The sequence below is a fragment of the Notothenia rossii genome, assembly GCF_949606895.1.
Source record: "Notothenia rossii genome assembly, chromosome: 3".
Classification (NCBI taxonomy): domain Eukaryota; kingdom Metazoa; phylum Chordata; class Actinopteri; order Perciformes; family Nototheniidae; genus Notothenia; species Notothenia rossii.
Genome location: NC_136901.1, coordinates 20,804,931 through 20,820,260, shown reverse-complemented (window position 1 = coordinate 20,820,260; position 15,330 = coordinate 20,804,931). Strand labels below are relative to the sequence as shown.

Sequence of the window (15,330 nt, the reverse complement as noted above, 5' to 3'; positions counted from 1 at the left end):
ATCAGAGTTTTGACTAAATGCTGAGGTTCACAGTTGAGCTCAGAAACAGCAAAACAATCTACTCCAGGTCCTCTTACCTCCCTTTGTGAGTCTTTTAACCAAATCACACAACTGTCACTGGTTTAAAGAAAACATCAAATGAAAGAAGCCTATTCTGCTTTTTGGGTTCTCCCTCTCCTGTAGTGTGTTCTATAGGTTTCAGTGCATGTAAATGGTCTGCAGAGGCTAAAATCCCCATGTTCCCTCCAGAGGGAGTTTCTCTCCCACACACCTCCCCTCACCTGAAACGCCTCTTTTGTTTTCTTCTTTAACATAGTGACATCACTATATAACACTCGCTCTTCTATTGGGCAGCAATCAAACAGGTTGAGCTAACCAATCACAGCATGCTCTTGATCAGACAGAGGGAACAGAGCTATGGTAAATAATGTCCATGTGATTTGTGTTTCAGTTGAAAGGACCGTCTCTGACCACAGACAACCTCCAGCCTACAACCATCAGCTGAACAGCCCCCCCCTGCCACGTCAAAACAGATCCTTCAGCCAACCCCCCCACCATAGCTAGAGCTCCGCCCCCTCAGTGTGTTGTTTACATATGGTGACTGCTGGACTGAACATATTGCACATGTTGAAAAAAACAGTCTTGATAATGTTGTAGTGAGGTGGTGTTCATTACAGGACTTTTTCAGATCAGTAGGTTTTAAATAGAAGTGATTTTCAGAAGAGCCCCCCCCCCCCCCTAGTAACTTTACATTTGAAATTTCTAGTCATCGTATGTTGACAGTTTTTCATTTGAATATTGCACATATTGAGGACTCATGTGATGTTTTTGCCTTTTGGCACAATGACCAATATCTCACATACCTGCTTTTCACTTGTGTATCTTTTCAGAATCTATTAAAGGTCAGGCACATGCTTGCTTTAGTTTTGGTGATTTAAACGTTTTGGTGATGATGTGAATCGCTCTTTGCTTAATCTTTAGCAGTGTGCATATGAACTGAGTTAGTACATTTTACAAATCAGTTTTCTGGTTTGCCACTGGCACCAAATATGTTTACTGGGAATTTTAAGTACATGTTTAAAAAGGAAAATCAATGAAAGCGTGTTTTACTTTGTCTGTTTGAACCTCCATCATCACAAGGCAGCAGTGAGAAGAGTCTCTTATGATAGAATGTATAAACTGCATACATATCATTCTTACAGGCCATTCTATGACTCTTTCCAGTCAAATCATATTTTCATACAGTAAGGAAATAATGATGTGAATTCTATCAGCTATTTTGTTGTTTACTTTTGATATTGTGATAAATGCCTGTCCCTTCACCTCTCATCATACAAGCTTTCCTTTAAGCCCTTTCAACCTGTATTCTAGGTTCGACTGGTGCCCGCCAATGATTTAAAGCACCGTGTTTTACACTGGACAAGAATAAAGTAGAAATGCTGTTCAATGCTGTTTGTCAGCTGTCACTGATAGGAAAGCCAGCTTCAACTTTGAGCTTTGGTTTGGAAGTTAATCAGGCATTCATTTTCATGAGGAGGGAAATGTATTGTAAGCCAGAATGACTAAGGCGTAAATCAGCATTCTAGTTATTTGTTATTTTTAGTGTCACTGTCAAATCCAATGGACACAGGGATTGTAGGCAACACTTCACGATTCATCAACACGATTCATATATTAAGGTTCATCATTGAAAATACTTCTTATTAGTAAGGTGGCAAATAAAAAAAAGAACTTCAGAATAAAAGCATGGGTCAAAGTCACATGATGTTTGTGTTGAGGATATTAAGATGTTTTCCTGTTTGCATTCCTTAGTTTCATCACATCTCACACAACACACTTTGTATCTTTCTAAAGTGCATTTACATTCCTGGCACTGGTTATATAATGTTACCATGATGGGACAAGCCTGGTGTATGTTTTAGACATATCAAATAAAATGTGTGATTCATGCCAAATGACTTGTTCTTTTCTTCTTCTCCTGCTGTTATAAATGTCTCACTCTTTAATATATATATTTTAATAATATTCCACAAATCTTGAAACAAGGTCATCATTGGATAGCAGAAAGTCTACACCTGGCCCTAGTAACACAACTATTCTAATTTCTGTAGTAGTACTACAAGTAAAAGTATCTTTTATTATTCTTAGGCTAAAGTATTAACATCAAAATAGACTTAAAGATATAAAAGGAAAAGTACTCATTCTGCCCAATGACCATTACAGATTAATTAAAGTATTGTCAGCTAAGTGTACTTTAAGTATCAAAAGTGAAAGTACTCTGCAGAATGGATCTTTTCAGAGTATTTTATTATTGTCATATTATCCCGTTTTTATAAATGTAATAAATGGAAATACTTAAGTGAAGTACTAATATGTAAAAAAAAGTACTTGAGTAAATATACTTTATAATTACTCTCCATCGCTGGATAAAGGCAACAGCTAATTGAATGGTAAAATAGTGCTGCATATCAACCCCACGCTCCTTCCTGTCTATCACTCAGTACCCAATAGGAGAAAGGAACCTTAAATGAAGTCCCGCCCTGTCACCACACAGCGAGCCTCACTCCTCTCAGCTGCTCTCAGAAAGAATGACATCACTTCACATTAGACGAATGTACATATTTATTTTTCTGCCATGTACACACTGCAGCTGCTATGCCTTCTTAGCATTTCAGGTTTTTAGTAATTATTTGATAAAGTCATACATGCCCGCATAGATATTTGAATGTACTGTATATATTATTTTCACCATGGAAACAAGATGCTCATTTATCAAATCAATGGTCGGTTATTGACTTTTCTTTTATTCTTCCATCGGGTCACACACACAGAGTAGCACGTGAGGATCGTATTGGTACACAGATAAAGTCTCAGCTGCAGATAAACACCGAACACACTTCATCAGCCTGTACAGGGCAAACAGATGCACACCACAGCCTGTTTGTCTACCATGGCATCTTTATTACTTTGAGCTTTAAAACACATTCAAACACACACACACACACACACACACACACACACACACACACACACTGGAGGTTACAGGGATCACAAATGGACGGCAATAAATAAATAAGGAAGTACGATGACTGAAGTCAGTGGAAGGACTTTGTTGGATTTGAATTTGATGTGTTAATCCTTTGATAGAAGTGAAAACACAAAGTCAAACCAATAACAGCAGTTAAGGAAAAGCATATTTATGTTAGGTGTGGTTCCTAAAAACATAAAGCATAAGTCTGGAGTTATTAGTATTATTGTCAACAAACCACATGAAAAGACCCAAAGCAACAACATGTTAGTCCCTCTCTAGATCCGTCTGTCTTTCTACCCTGTCTCTGTCTCTTGGCCCCAAACACAGTGAAGATGTAAATATTTAAAGAATGTCTCACAGATATATAGTTTCATTCTGTAAATTCCTCAAACAGCTGATCTGCTTTAGTTTCTCTGGACTCAGGAGAGTATACGCAGCCTTAGTATACATCCCAGTGGTCAGTCCAGCTCCTCTCATCTTCTACTTACTGAGAAAATCAGGAAGCAAAGACAATATTTTGTTTAATGTGATGTCCTCCTTCAGCGATGTCACTTTTGGATGACAGTGCATTTGTTTTATTATCGAATAATATTATAATGAAAACGCCTCATCATTTGTACAAATATTCATGCCTGAATGTTTTTGGGGGAAAGGTTGTTATTAAAGCTCACGTGAAACAGTCAGTGGGACATCTTCCCAGTTGAAATGATGTTTGACATGGCCGGATTAAAATGGTCCAATTCAGATTTGTAAAGTCTGCCTCTCAAAATGAAACTATTAAATCACTTTTACTGGCAGAGAAGCCCTTAAAGTCATTTAACTCACTTTTGACAAAAATGGAACCCTTCAGCACAGAGGAGGATCGGGTTTGATACTAACACTTCCTGTGAGGAGGGGAGGTCGTTGTTGGTGGCTCTGCTCATGAGAGTTGTTGACAGGAAGAAACATGATCCAGCCTTGTCCTTGGACATTGTATGTGAAGGTGGAGGTGACACATATAGAGGGGGGGGGGTGCTCCATCTCTACTTTCTCTCAATACACAAACTGTATTTACACACAGAAGTGGCAGCTCTGTGACAGATCAAATGCAAATGCACAACACAATATAGAAAGACTGACATGTTAAACTAAAGAGATGCATGATGGGAAGACAAAAGGTCACACAGCCTTAGTAAACAGATCAGCAGGGTGACACACTCACACCACAATGTATTCTCTTTAACATGAATCTCATCTGTCCGGCGGCCATTCTCCCGCTGAGTCGGTGCATGTACAGCAGGGTGGGCTAATGTATTAAATGCTTTGAGATTTCTTCTCTCCCCACCCCCCTAAGTTCAAGCATGATTTTCTCCTCTATGTACATATGTTTACAAGAGTTCTTCAAGAAGAGGGCTGTGCGTGAGGCCAAAACGTCCTAGATGCCCCTCTCTGAGTTTGATCCACTGGTGGCGGGTCGTACCGGATCACACTCCCGCAGCCCGAGAGGGATAACTCAAGTCTGACAGAAATGAAGGGTGCCATCTTTGGTCACAAATGAAACACAATGTGAAGGAAGGACGAGTGTTGAATCACAAAATGCTGTTCCATTATTCAACACAAAGAAGAAGGAAAGCTATAATCCAGTGATCGGCGAGGACAACGAGAAGGGACAGAACATCTGGATCTGAGGAGGCGGAGCCACAGAGGAAGATCAGCAGCTGTTATTCAAACCATTCCTCCTCCTCCTCCTCCTCCTCCTCCTCCTCCTCCTCCTCCTCCTCCTCACAGTAGCGTTGCAGCAGGCGGTGCAGGTGCAGCTGCAGGGCGTCGGGCTGCAGGGCGTCGGGGGGGTCGTCGTGGCGCTCAAGGTGCACGTGCTTTCCCTGGGAGTCCCTCACCACAGTCCTCTTCTGGATTCGAGACCTACGCATCTCGCTTCTGCAGGAACAAAAAAATAAGATGTTTATAGGCTTGTTTACAGTTTCAATAATGATTGGTTTAATGTTAGGATTCACATGTTTAAATAAATACGTCACGCATTAGAATTAGATTAGATTCAACTTCATTGTCAATTGCAGTTTGCATCCAACCAGAGAGTGCAGAGAGTAGTGCCTGAGGTTTCAATAACTCACATATCAGTGCCATGTACTTAAATGTATACATATGAATACACAAAATTAAGATTTCTAGAAATAAAACTCTTGATAAAAGCAAGATTTATTTAATGATTCAATCATCTATTTTTAATATTGACAGTGTTAGACATATGTTCATGTCCTCTTCTTAAAAAATCGAATAAACTCTTCAATGTTTCCGTGCAACAGTCAATGGGCTGAGCCTTCATATGTCAAATGTATGTTTCCAATGTCAAAACTCAAACACAAACCATGCAACTTTGTCGACTTTTGAATACTTCAATTGGACTCCAACCTGAGCTATTATTTCCTAAGTTCAGTTAACAAAGGTTATATATCCAAGCTTTTTATCAGTAGATTGTGAAGGATCGAAACAGAAGGACTGGTTAGCTTAACCAGGAGGTATTATCTGTCACATGTAATGAAACTGTTGAGTAGATTAAACTAACACTGGGGACTTGTTTATTTAGCGCCACCCAGTGGCAGTATATTACATTACACTGAACTGCATCGCAGCAACACTGGCTGAAAGCAACACATTAACAGCACAAAAGGGACCGTCTCATCTTTCTACAAACAAGAATGCAATAAGAGTCACTTGTGATATGACACGAATGTGTGTTGTGGCTGTGTTGCTGCATCAAAGCGTGTTTTACGTGTTTTTGCTGCCTGGGGGTTCAATCTAAAGGGCCCATATTCTGCTCATTGTTTAAGTGTATATCAGTATGTAGTGTCCTCTCTACATACTGATATACAACTGAACATCAGCAGGAGTGTCTCTACTTTAAAGAGTCCTTTTCTGCTGATGTTCAGGTGTATATCAGTATGTAGTGTCTCTACTTTAAAGAGTCCTCTCCTGCTGATGTAAAGGTGTATATCAGTATGTAGTGTCTCTACTTTAAAGAGTCCTCTCCTGCTGATGTAAAGGTGTATATCAGTATGTAGTGTCTCTACTTTAAAGAGTCCTCTCCTGCTGATGTCCAGGTGTATATCAGTATGTAGTGTCTCTACTTTAAAGAGTCCTCTCCTGCTGATGTCCAGGTGTATATCAGTATGTAGTGTCTCTACTTTAAAGAGTCCTCTCCTGCTGATGCTCAGGTGTATATCAGTATCTAGTGTCTCTACTTTAAAGAGTCCTCTCCTGCTGATGCTCAGGTGTATATCAGTATCTAGTGTCTCTACTTTAAAGAGTCCTCTCCTGCTGATGCTCAGGTGTATATCAGTATCTAGTGTCTCTACTTTAAAGAGTCCTCTCCTGCTGATGTTCAGGTGTATATCAGTATCTAGTGTCTCTACTGGGACATGTCTCCATGCTTTAATTTTCAAAAAGCTCTTTATTTTCTCATACTGCCTGTGCTGCAGCACCTCTTTTCACCCTCTGTCTGAAACCAGAGCCCAGATTGGTCAAGCGCTAAGAGATGTCCCCCCCTTAGCCTTTCACTTACCATATGTTACAGCGCTAGCCAATAGAAGCGCAAGTGTAACAAAGTGATGTCACTATATGGTTATATATGGTAAACATATAATATAACATTGAGGCGTTTCAGGCAGGGGGGGTTGTGGGGGATATTAGCCTTTGCAGCCCATTTGCATGCACACAAACCTATAACACACAAGGGAAACCTCAAAAAGCATGATAGGGCCCGTTTGAATAAGAATAATGGCCAAACCTACAATAATACCTGTGTTGTTAAAGATATTAGCTTCTCCTAATTGACTCTGCAAAGGTCAAGGCTGAATCAAAGTTTGACTGTAACACTAAAGCTGGGACAAATGAATGACATCACACCATGCTAACTCTTAGTAAAGATCAGATTCCTTGTGGCTGTTCTACACACTCCCATGCTGCTGTCCAACCTTTTGACCACAGAACCGTCGTCCTGCACAATCTCTCTCTCTACTACATGAGGCAGGAGACCTTTCCCAAAGCCTCCAGCATAACTCAACGCCTGCAGGGGAAGAACGAGGGAGGAGAGGCTTGAGAGGAAGGGGAGACAAACACTGTAAAACTGACATAAAGATCAGCTACTGTAAACCGAATTTACTTAAGTTATAGGAAAAACTAATTGTGGAAGAACTGTTGTAAAAGAGTGTTTGGTAACAAGCCACACCCCCTGGTACATGTGTTCATCAGCTCTTCATAGAATCCTCTCACTGACAAACTGACCTTCTCAAAGTCCTTTCTGGCGGAGGGGAGATCAGCAGCCAGCGATGAGTCTCCCGTCTGCTTCTCCATCCTCTCGCCTCTCACCACCGTCGTCTTGACAACCTTGCTGACCTTTCGACCTTTCACTGGCTCCACCTCAAACTCTGATGATGTGGCAGCGCCCAGGGCCAGGGGCTCTGAGAAGGTCAACTGAAGAGAGCCCACAAATGTAAGTGTGCATTTATTTTATGTCAGTACACTTCCACTTAGTTTGATTATTGATAACATGGTAAACAGTATATCTGCTGTACTTCAGCATATTACAATTGTGTCTGACCCAATGTTAGCATGCTAATGTTAGAATATAACACCTATGTGCCTTAGTGCAACCACACATATTTAAATTGTCAACATTCAATAATAATTTACAGTGACTTAATCAGCTGAATAAAGATAATATTACAAATACAATTGTTTAGAGTATTTTTGGATATCTTTTAAAGTGATACAAAAGAAGCTACTGTGTGTAGACCTTCACTTTTTTGATATGCCACACAATTATATGTGATTTGTGCAGTTTTAGTGTGTTTATGTCTGTTGACTTTGATCTGGTAAACCTCAATGGTAAGTGTTTTCTTTTTGAGTCAGAATGTTTAAACCTTATACAAGTCTTGAATACAGCCAAACAACTGTCTTTAGGACCAAATGAAAAAGTATAGGTGGAAGATGCAATGAAGAAAAGCAGGATGAGATGAACACCTTTTCATGAACCAACATTAAAATATAGTCACACACCATGTGATGCAGTGAGATTATATCGTGTGATATGTTTGCAGCTCGATGGCACTGACCTCTCTCTGATCCCCCCCACTGTGTAACACAGTCCTCTTCACCACTCTGGACACAGTGTCTCCCTCCTCGATGTGCACCGTCTCCTGGTGAGAGCCCTCAATGGTCACTTCCTGTGTCTCCATGCCATCCGCTGACACGTATTTACGAATAACCTTCCGAGTGATCTGGTGGACAAAACAAGAGATCAGTTGTGAAACCTGAAAGCTGGATGTTTAATGATGTAGGCCAATGAATATTACATTGATTTTTTTTCCGCAAATCCTGGTTGTTGTTGCTATCTTTGAATAAAACCTTACTTTTTTAACCACCATGTTGCCATGCTCATCTGTGTACTTCTCCTCTGTGACGGTCTGTGCTGGGATATCTGGGAGGTTATCCGCCTGTAGAAAAAACAAAACACATATTGTCAGTTCACATGTTAATGCACAGAGGGGAACAGCTTGGTATTCCCATTAGAGCATCTACTACACATATGATATAAATCAACCGTAATCAACCAGCACCACAAACTACAGTCTATTGAAAGGAGTGTGAAACTCCCTCTGACGGGAACCTTTGCAGACTATGAACATGCACAACAGCATATACAACACTACAGGAAAGGGAAAACCCAAAAAGCATAATAGGGCCCTTTGGACTTTAATCTCTATAACAAAGCAAAGAAAAAGATGTCGACATGATCTTGTGTATATTATGATTAACCCTGGTAAGTAAAAACCAGCAACAAAAACAACACACCATTGCACTAAACCCTGCTACCCACCACCTCTTCACAGCATAACACAGAGGCTGCATAGCTGCATCGTGCTGTTTACCTGAATGATAACTCTGCGTCGGACCACCCTGGTGGTCAGCACCTCCTCCTCTGAGCTATCAGACAGCATCCCTAGCTCCTCTGCTATCTCCTGGGAGAGCGCACATAACCAGCATGGATCATAGTATCAGGTCCACACAATGTTACTACACACTGCAAACAGCTGTTCCTTCTTTTCTCAGAACCTCACTTCAATGTTTGCTGGCCAAAAAGGCACAGAGACAGACACATGTCATGAGGCAATACAAATGTGTTTACACAATAATGATTATGGATGAAGAGAAGGCACAGTTATATAAAACTTCCAACTGAAACAAACGTGCAGGGATGGTCACCAGTGTGCGTAATACAGGCAGTATCAGACCCCCCCCAGTTAACACCTTAAATCTTATCAAATTGTCTAAATCCCAATTATTTGATGTTGATCTAAACTTTGAAGGTTGTTTGCATTTTTGAAATATTGGTAGATTATGAGCAGACCAGAAACGGCCACTGAAATAGGACGAACTGCTAGTAACACGATACACTTAGGAAAATAATCATTCAAATGTAGGTAGAATACTTCATGAAAACTTGCTGTGGAGCTCCTCCTTCCCATGTTTTTTGGTCTCATTTATAACTTAAAGTGAAATAAATATGCAAAATAGTTTCAGAGATTTCATAGCCAGCTGCTATTTTGCAAATGATCTCAGAGTGTCAACTTCAAATCATGGTCAGGCAAAGATGCAACAAAACCCGTATAAATCTGAAGAGTACATTCTGACTCTGCAATCCACAGGCTATTGTGGAGTCCTACAGCCTGTTCTGCCCCGGCTAGAACCATATCTGATTAACGATCAGTTCACCAGTTGGAACTTCATAAAAGATAATTATGGGTAGCGGCTTCGTTTCTGTGTTTGTCTGACAAATGTTTGAGATGATGAAAAATGATTTGTAAAGCTGTAGGAGACTTAAGCCCATGTTTCCCTTGTTTTACCAAATGTCTACAAAAAAGTTGATGAAGTTGAAGTGCAAAGTCATTATGATCCATAGTCACAATGAGTTAACAGAAATAGCTTGAAATATATATATATGTTCCGAATGTGAGGCCAAAGTATTACTAATAACATGTTTTAATTGCTGTCCACAGCACAGCACTTGTCAACTAGTATTTCACACACTGATGGAAAAAAATAAGAGAAATCAAAGGATGCAAACAGGTGCAGGTGTGAATAAAAAGTAATCTGTTATATAATAAGTTCTAAACAGGAATATGTTAATGTCGCCAATGCTGAGTCCAAGATCTGTGACTTCAACCAATCACAACAAACACCAAAACTTTTCAGCCATCTATGACACAATACTAAATTCATCAACTCGTTATAGTCTTCACAATTTAGTTATTTTCTTGAAGGGTTTAGGCACTCATGCACACAAAAGCATTCGTCAGCCTCATTAAGGTTAAGTCCACACGTTATTTCTTTTCTGAATCTTGAATGCAGCTTAACACCAACCAATCTGGCCAGGCAAGAAAAAAGCCAGTGCAGCACTCTGCTCATGCTCAACCTCTTACCCTTCCCAGGAAGTCATCATCATCGTAATACCCTGCCTGATCTCTGGAAGGAAGCTCTTCACACACTGGGAGATTTCCTTCTGTTTGATACTCCCGCGAACCCTCTGAATCATAAGTAAGTTCCCCGAAACTTTCACTGCCAGAAGAGGAGCGCTTGTAATCTTCCACTCCGAGGAAAGAGTGAGCAGTGTATTCAGGGCTGCCTTTCAGGAAGCAGAGATCAGAGCGACTCCCAGGCATTGGGGACGGGGGTTCAGAGATATGATAGGTAATCTCATGTTTGAGTTTCATTTCATCTGGTTCCGAGTTGTCAGAGAAGGCTTGCTTGCAGTCAAAGAATTCCCCATCTGAGTCAGAGTGCTGCGGAGAATCCGATCCCTTCCTGAGTTCTTTTGGTAGGACCTTTGGATGCGCTGATTCAAATTCTGAGGCTGTTTTCTCAAATTCTGAGACGACTCTGTTAAAATCTGGGGAAAACTCAAAGTCTTGTAGATATTCAGACTCTCCTTTGGAGGTGGCTTCAGTCCCAACTTGAGCTGAAATTGAGTCACTGAACACTGAAGATACTGGACTCAAATCATTCAACGAAGCTTGGCTCGATTCAGAAACTCTCAGGGTTTTATGTCCTGAAAATACTGCTTCAAAATCTGGCGGTACCAAAAGCTGAGCGGACATAGGTGAAAAAAGCTCACTGGACTGCTCTTTATCAGGGGAGAACTCAGACCCTGAGGGCCCTTGGGGCTTATCCGACATTAAACGTGATATATGCTCCGATGCAGGGAGAACTGGAGTAACAGTTCTGTGGGTGGTGTGTATGTTCTGCTCAGGTAGCTGTAGGGGGATTGATTTCATTGGCTTGTCATCATCGAACACCAGACCTATTTTCTTTGAGTCTTCTGTCAGTGTTGTAGCAGACAAAGGTGTGCTTTGCTTATCATCTGTAATAAAATGTGGTTCCTCTAGTATCTGAGGAGGAGCCTGCAAGTGAATATCAACATAAATAAGCATGATTATTTTCCATACAGCCAAATTCTCATTATATTTTGAACAATAAATGTGAAGCCAAGACATGCACACTCAAAGGGAGCTTAGCATCAGATGAATAAATGGAGGAAGATCAATAAGTAATTTATTATTCCTGAAACATTCCGGACATGTTTGATGCATTAACTGCACTCCATTTTGTTAGTCTATCAAGGCAGTTATTGTCCTTATCGAGGTCACGTTAATGAAATCCAAAACACACGTGATTCTTTGCATGATTGTCATGCTCTCAGTCTTACCCTTTGAGAGCCTGTCGTCTTCTTTAGTTCTCCAGCATGGATGAGTTGGATCTTCTTTTCCTCTCTTTGTGGATCTTGAACTGGCGATGGTTTCACAGAAAAGTCCTTTTGGAAGTCTTCCTCACAAACCGCGGTTCCTGAAGTTGAGATACTTTCAGCTTCTGATTCACGCTGTGTCCCTTCTTTTGACAACACCTCTGGTCCAGTCATTTTTTGCGAGTCAGGATAGATATTTTCTTCCTTCGATTTTTTCTCACTGATTGGAAGTAGTGATAATAATTCAGCCAATGGGCCTTTGTTAAGTAATGATAAAGACTGACTGGGTAATAAAGTTTCACAATGTGTCACATGACTCAAAGGTTCAGTATCCTCACAGCAAAAAGCTAATTCGTCTTCTGAGTCAACAGTTTGAGGGTTCAGTGGCCTTGGGCTATCATCAATCCAACAATCAATAGGTAAAGCAACAAACTCAGAGTCTGATGAAAAAGACACTGGTGAGGAAGATCTATCAACAAGGGTAGCGTCAATAAAATAAGAAGACAATATTCTCATAAAATCAGGTACCGGTGAGTCTGGCATTAGTTGACTGAACTCATTGGGCGATGACATGGATTCACGTGAGGATGGTCTGTCTGTCTCTGCATCTCTTGAAGACGAGACCATTAGCTCACACTCTGAATCTGAACCCGTGGAGTCAGGTGATGATGACCTATGTGTAATAGTGTACTCCAATGGCACAGTGAACTGGGGAATGGGGGAGTCTGGAGAAAGCGATCTGTTCTCATTAAACTCAGGCATCGATTCAGGAGATGATGCTCTTTGGTCTATTTGCATAGCTGATTCAAGTGACATGGGCCTGTATTCAGGCAGAGACTGAGACGACAATGGCCGTTCTCTCTCATCTTCCTCCTCTAAGAGTGAATACCCTGGAGATGATGGCCTGCATTCTTCAAAGTGAAATTCCATATTTTCAAATTGCGCATAATCTATATCTGATGCTAAAGTTTCAGGTGAAGATGATGCTGATCTGAGAAACGTTACATATTCTGGCAAAAATATTGTAAATTCAGGTATCGGGGAATCTGGTAAGAGGCGTCTAAATTCATTGACTGATGATACAGATTCTGGTGATGATGGTCTCGATTCTATCACCATGACTGAAACGGGGGATATGGGTCTGTAGTCTATCAAGGATTCTGGTGAATCACGTAGATCATCATCGTCTGAGTCAGATACAGATTTAACGACCCAATGATCATCACACTCTGTATGAACCTCGGGGGAAGGTTTTTCAAATGTGTACTTTGTCCGTCTGTATGGAGCTGCTCCTGAAGACCAAATGTGTTCTATCACTGGTGGAGGTGACTCTGAAACAAGTTGGTCAGATTGTGAAAGAGATATTTCTGATATGACCTGTGCACTTGAAGTGCAAAGAAAGCCAGCTGTGGCTGAGGAAGTAAATATATGTGTCCCCTCTGAAGCATTTACTGTGACGTCATGCTCATTTTTACCTTCAAATGTATTATCTTGCTCATCATCTGGAACACTCCTTTCATTTTCTATCGTGCTGCCAATACATTGCATAAAACCTGTTTCATGGCTCAACCTTTTCTCCACATACTGAGGATCGTGCAATTGAGAAATCAGCTTCCACAGTTCTGCATCACAAGTGCTATTATACTCAGCTGCCAGAGTGGCCGAATTCTCAGGGGAAAAAGGTGCCATTGTTGTTGATAAAACAGGATCTCCTTTATCTGATTCAAAAGTCTCTGGGGATGCCGACCTCACTACTGTACAAGTTTGTGACAAATCATCTGAACCTAAAAATACAGTGGTTGATATGTCTCTCACAGTCATCATATTCTTTTCAAATGTCTTTGTCAAGTCAGGTATTGGCGAATCAGATGATAGGGGTTTTAATTCATTATCTTGTACTTCTGATCCTAGTGATTCAGGAGAATCTGGCCTATCCTCTCCACTATAATTGATGGGCATCAACAACTCACTCAACGCATACTCAATTTCAGATTCAGTGGATTCAGGGGAGGATGATCTATAGCCAACATTCACAATAACACGTTCACACATTGCTGGTCTGTACTCAGGTAAGGGAGAGTCTGATGAGAGGGCCTGGTATTCATCTCCAGATGCCCCTGAGCCAGGTGAAGATGGTCTATTTTCATAAACTAGTGATCCTAGGCTTATACCAATGTGTTCTATTTCTGAACACATTGACTCAGGTGATGATGACCCATGTCCACAAACATGTTCATGTAATCCAAACATTGGTTGCATAAAGTCAGGTAAAGGTGAATCAGGTGAAAGTCTGATTGAGTCTTGAGATTCAGGAGATGAAGGTCTGCTTTCCAAGAAATGTTGGAATGTCAGTTCTATTTCCAAATCTGACAAAACAGAATGAGGTGAAGAAGACCTTGAACACATTTGTGATATGGACTCTGGCAGTGTTTGTGAAAAGTCAGGAATGGGTGAGTCTGGTGAAAGAGGTCTAAGTTCATAAAGGGATGTGGCTGAACCAGGAGATGCTGCTCTGTCCTCAAAAAGCCAAGGGATACACAAATCAGTATCTAAATCCTCATCTGAATATAATGACCAAGGTGACAATGATTTGTAAGCATTAAACTCTGAATATGTCTCTGGCAAAGCCTTTCTGAAGTCAGGTATAGGAGAATCAGGAGAAAGTCTTTTGTATTTACTCAAAGATGCTAAAGACTCAGGAGAAGATCTGTCTTCTATGGCCATTGGGAAAGATATCTCAATGTCCTCATCAAAATGAGACAACACTGACTCAGGTGAAGAACACCTTGAATACATATGTGATATGGATGTCTCTTGTAGTGCATGTGTAAAATCAGGTATGGGTGAGTCTGGTGAAAGAGGTCTAAATTCCTCTTTGGGTGCAGCAGAACCAGGGGATGCTGCTCTGTCCTCAAAAAGCCAAGGGATGCACAAACTGGTCTCCAAATCCTCCTCAGAAAATACTGAACCAGGTGATGTGGATCCGTATCTTACTCCTAACATAGTTGGTGCACCCACAGTGTACTGGGGTACTGGAGAATCAGGAGACAGACATCTAAGATCAGCGTCAGACACCCCGGATAGAGGGGATTCTGCTCTTTGCTCTAAATCAAACATCTGTGGAATCAAAGGAGTATGTTCTGTTTCTGCAGCCTCTGACTCCGGTGACAATGACCTGCAAGTATTAAACTCTGAATATGTCTCTGGCAAATCCTTTCTGAAGTCAGGTACAGGAGAATCAGGAGAAAGTCTTCTATATTTACTCAGAGGCTCTAAAGACTCCGGAGAAGATCTGTCTTCTATGACCATTGGGAAAGATATCTCAATGTCCTCATCAAAATCAGACAACTCTGACTCAGGTGAAGAAGACCTTGAACACATATGGGACAAAGATGACTCTGGCAGTGTTTGTGAAAAGTCAGGAATGGGTGAGTCTGGTGAAAGAGGTCTAAATTCCTCTTTGGGTGCAGCAGAACCAGGGGATGCTGCTCTGTCCTCAAAA

General features: G+C 40.9%; 2 protein-coding genes across 9 annotated transcripts in view; one reads left to right on the top strand and one right to left on the bottom strand.

Annotated features, from left to right (window-relative positions):
• camk2d1 (calcium/calmodulin-dependent protein kinase (CaM kinase) II delta 1) overlaps positions 1-1,955 on the top strand; it is a 107,432-nt gene extending 105,477 nt beyond the window's left edge. For all 8 annotated transcript variants that reach the window (XM_079669790.1, XM_079669795.1, XM_079669793.1 and 5 more), the window contains one exon: positions 452-1,955. In XM_079669790.1, the coding sequence (XP_079525916.1) occupies positions 452-455 (4 nt within the window). In that variant the 3' untranslated portion in view covers positions 456-1,955. The remainder of the gene's footprint in view (positions 1-451) is intronic.
• A 649-nt stretch (positions 1,956-2,604) lies between these two features.
• LOC307032072 (ankyrin-2-like) overlaps positions 2,605-15,330 on the bottom strand; it is an 80,392-nt gene continuing 67,666 nt past the window's right edge. Inside the window, exons 46-51 of the mRNA XM_079669786.1 lie at positions 8,959-9,048; positions 8,440-8,523; positions 8,143-8,307; positions 7,313-7,501; positions 7,003-7,094; positions 2,605-4,948 (exon numbers count right to left, since the gene is read on the bottom strand). Of these exons, the coding sequence (XP_079525912.1) occupies positions 4,732-4,948; positions 7,003-7,094; positions 7,313-7,501; positions 8,143-8,307; positions 8,440-8,523; positions 8,959-9,048 (837 nt within the window). The 3' untranslated portion in view covers positions 2,605-4,731. The remainder of the gene's footprint in view (positions 4,949-7,002; positions 7,095-7,312; positions 7,502-8,142; positions 8,308-8,439; positions 8,524-8,958; positions 9,049-15,330) is intronic.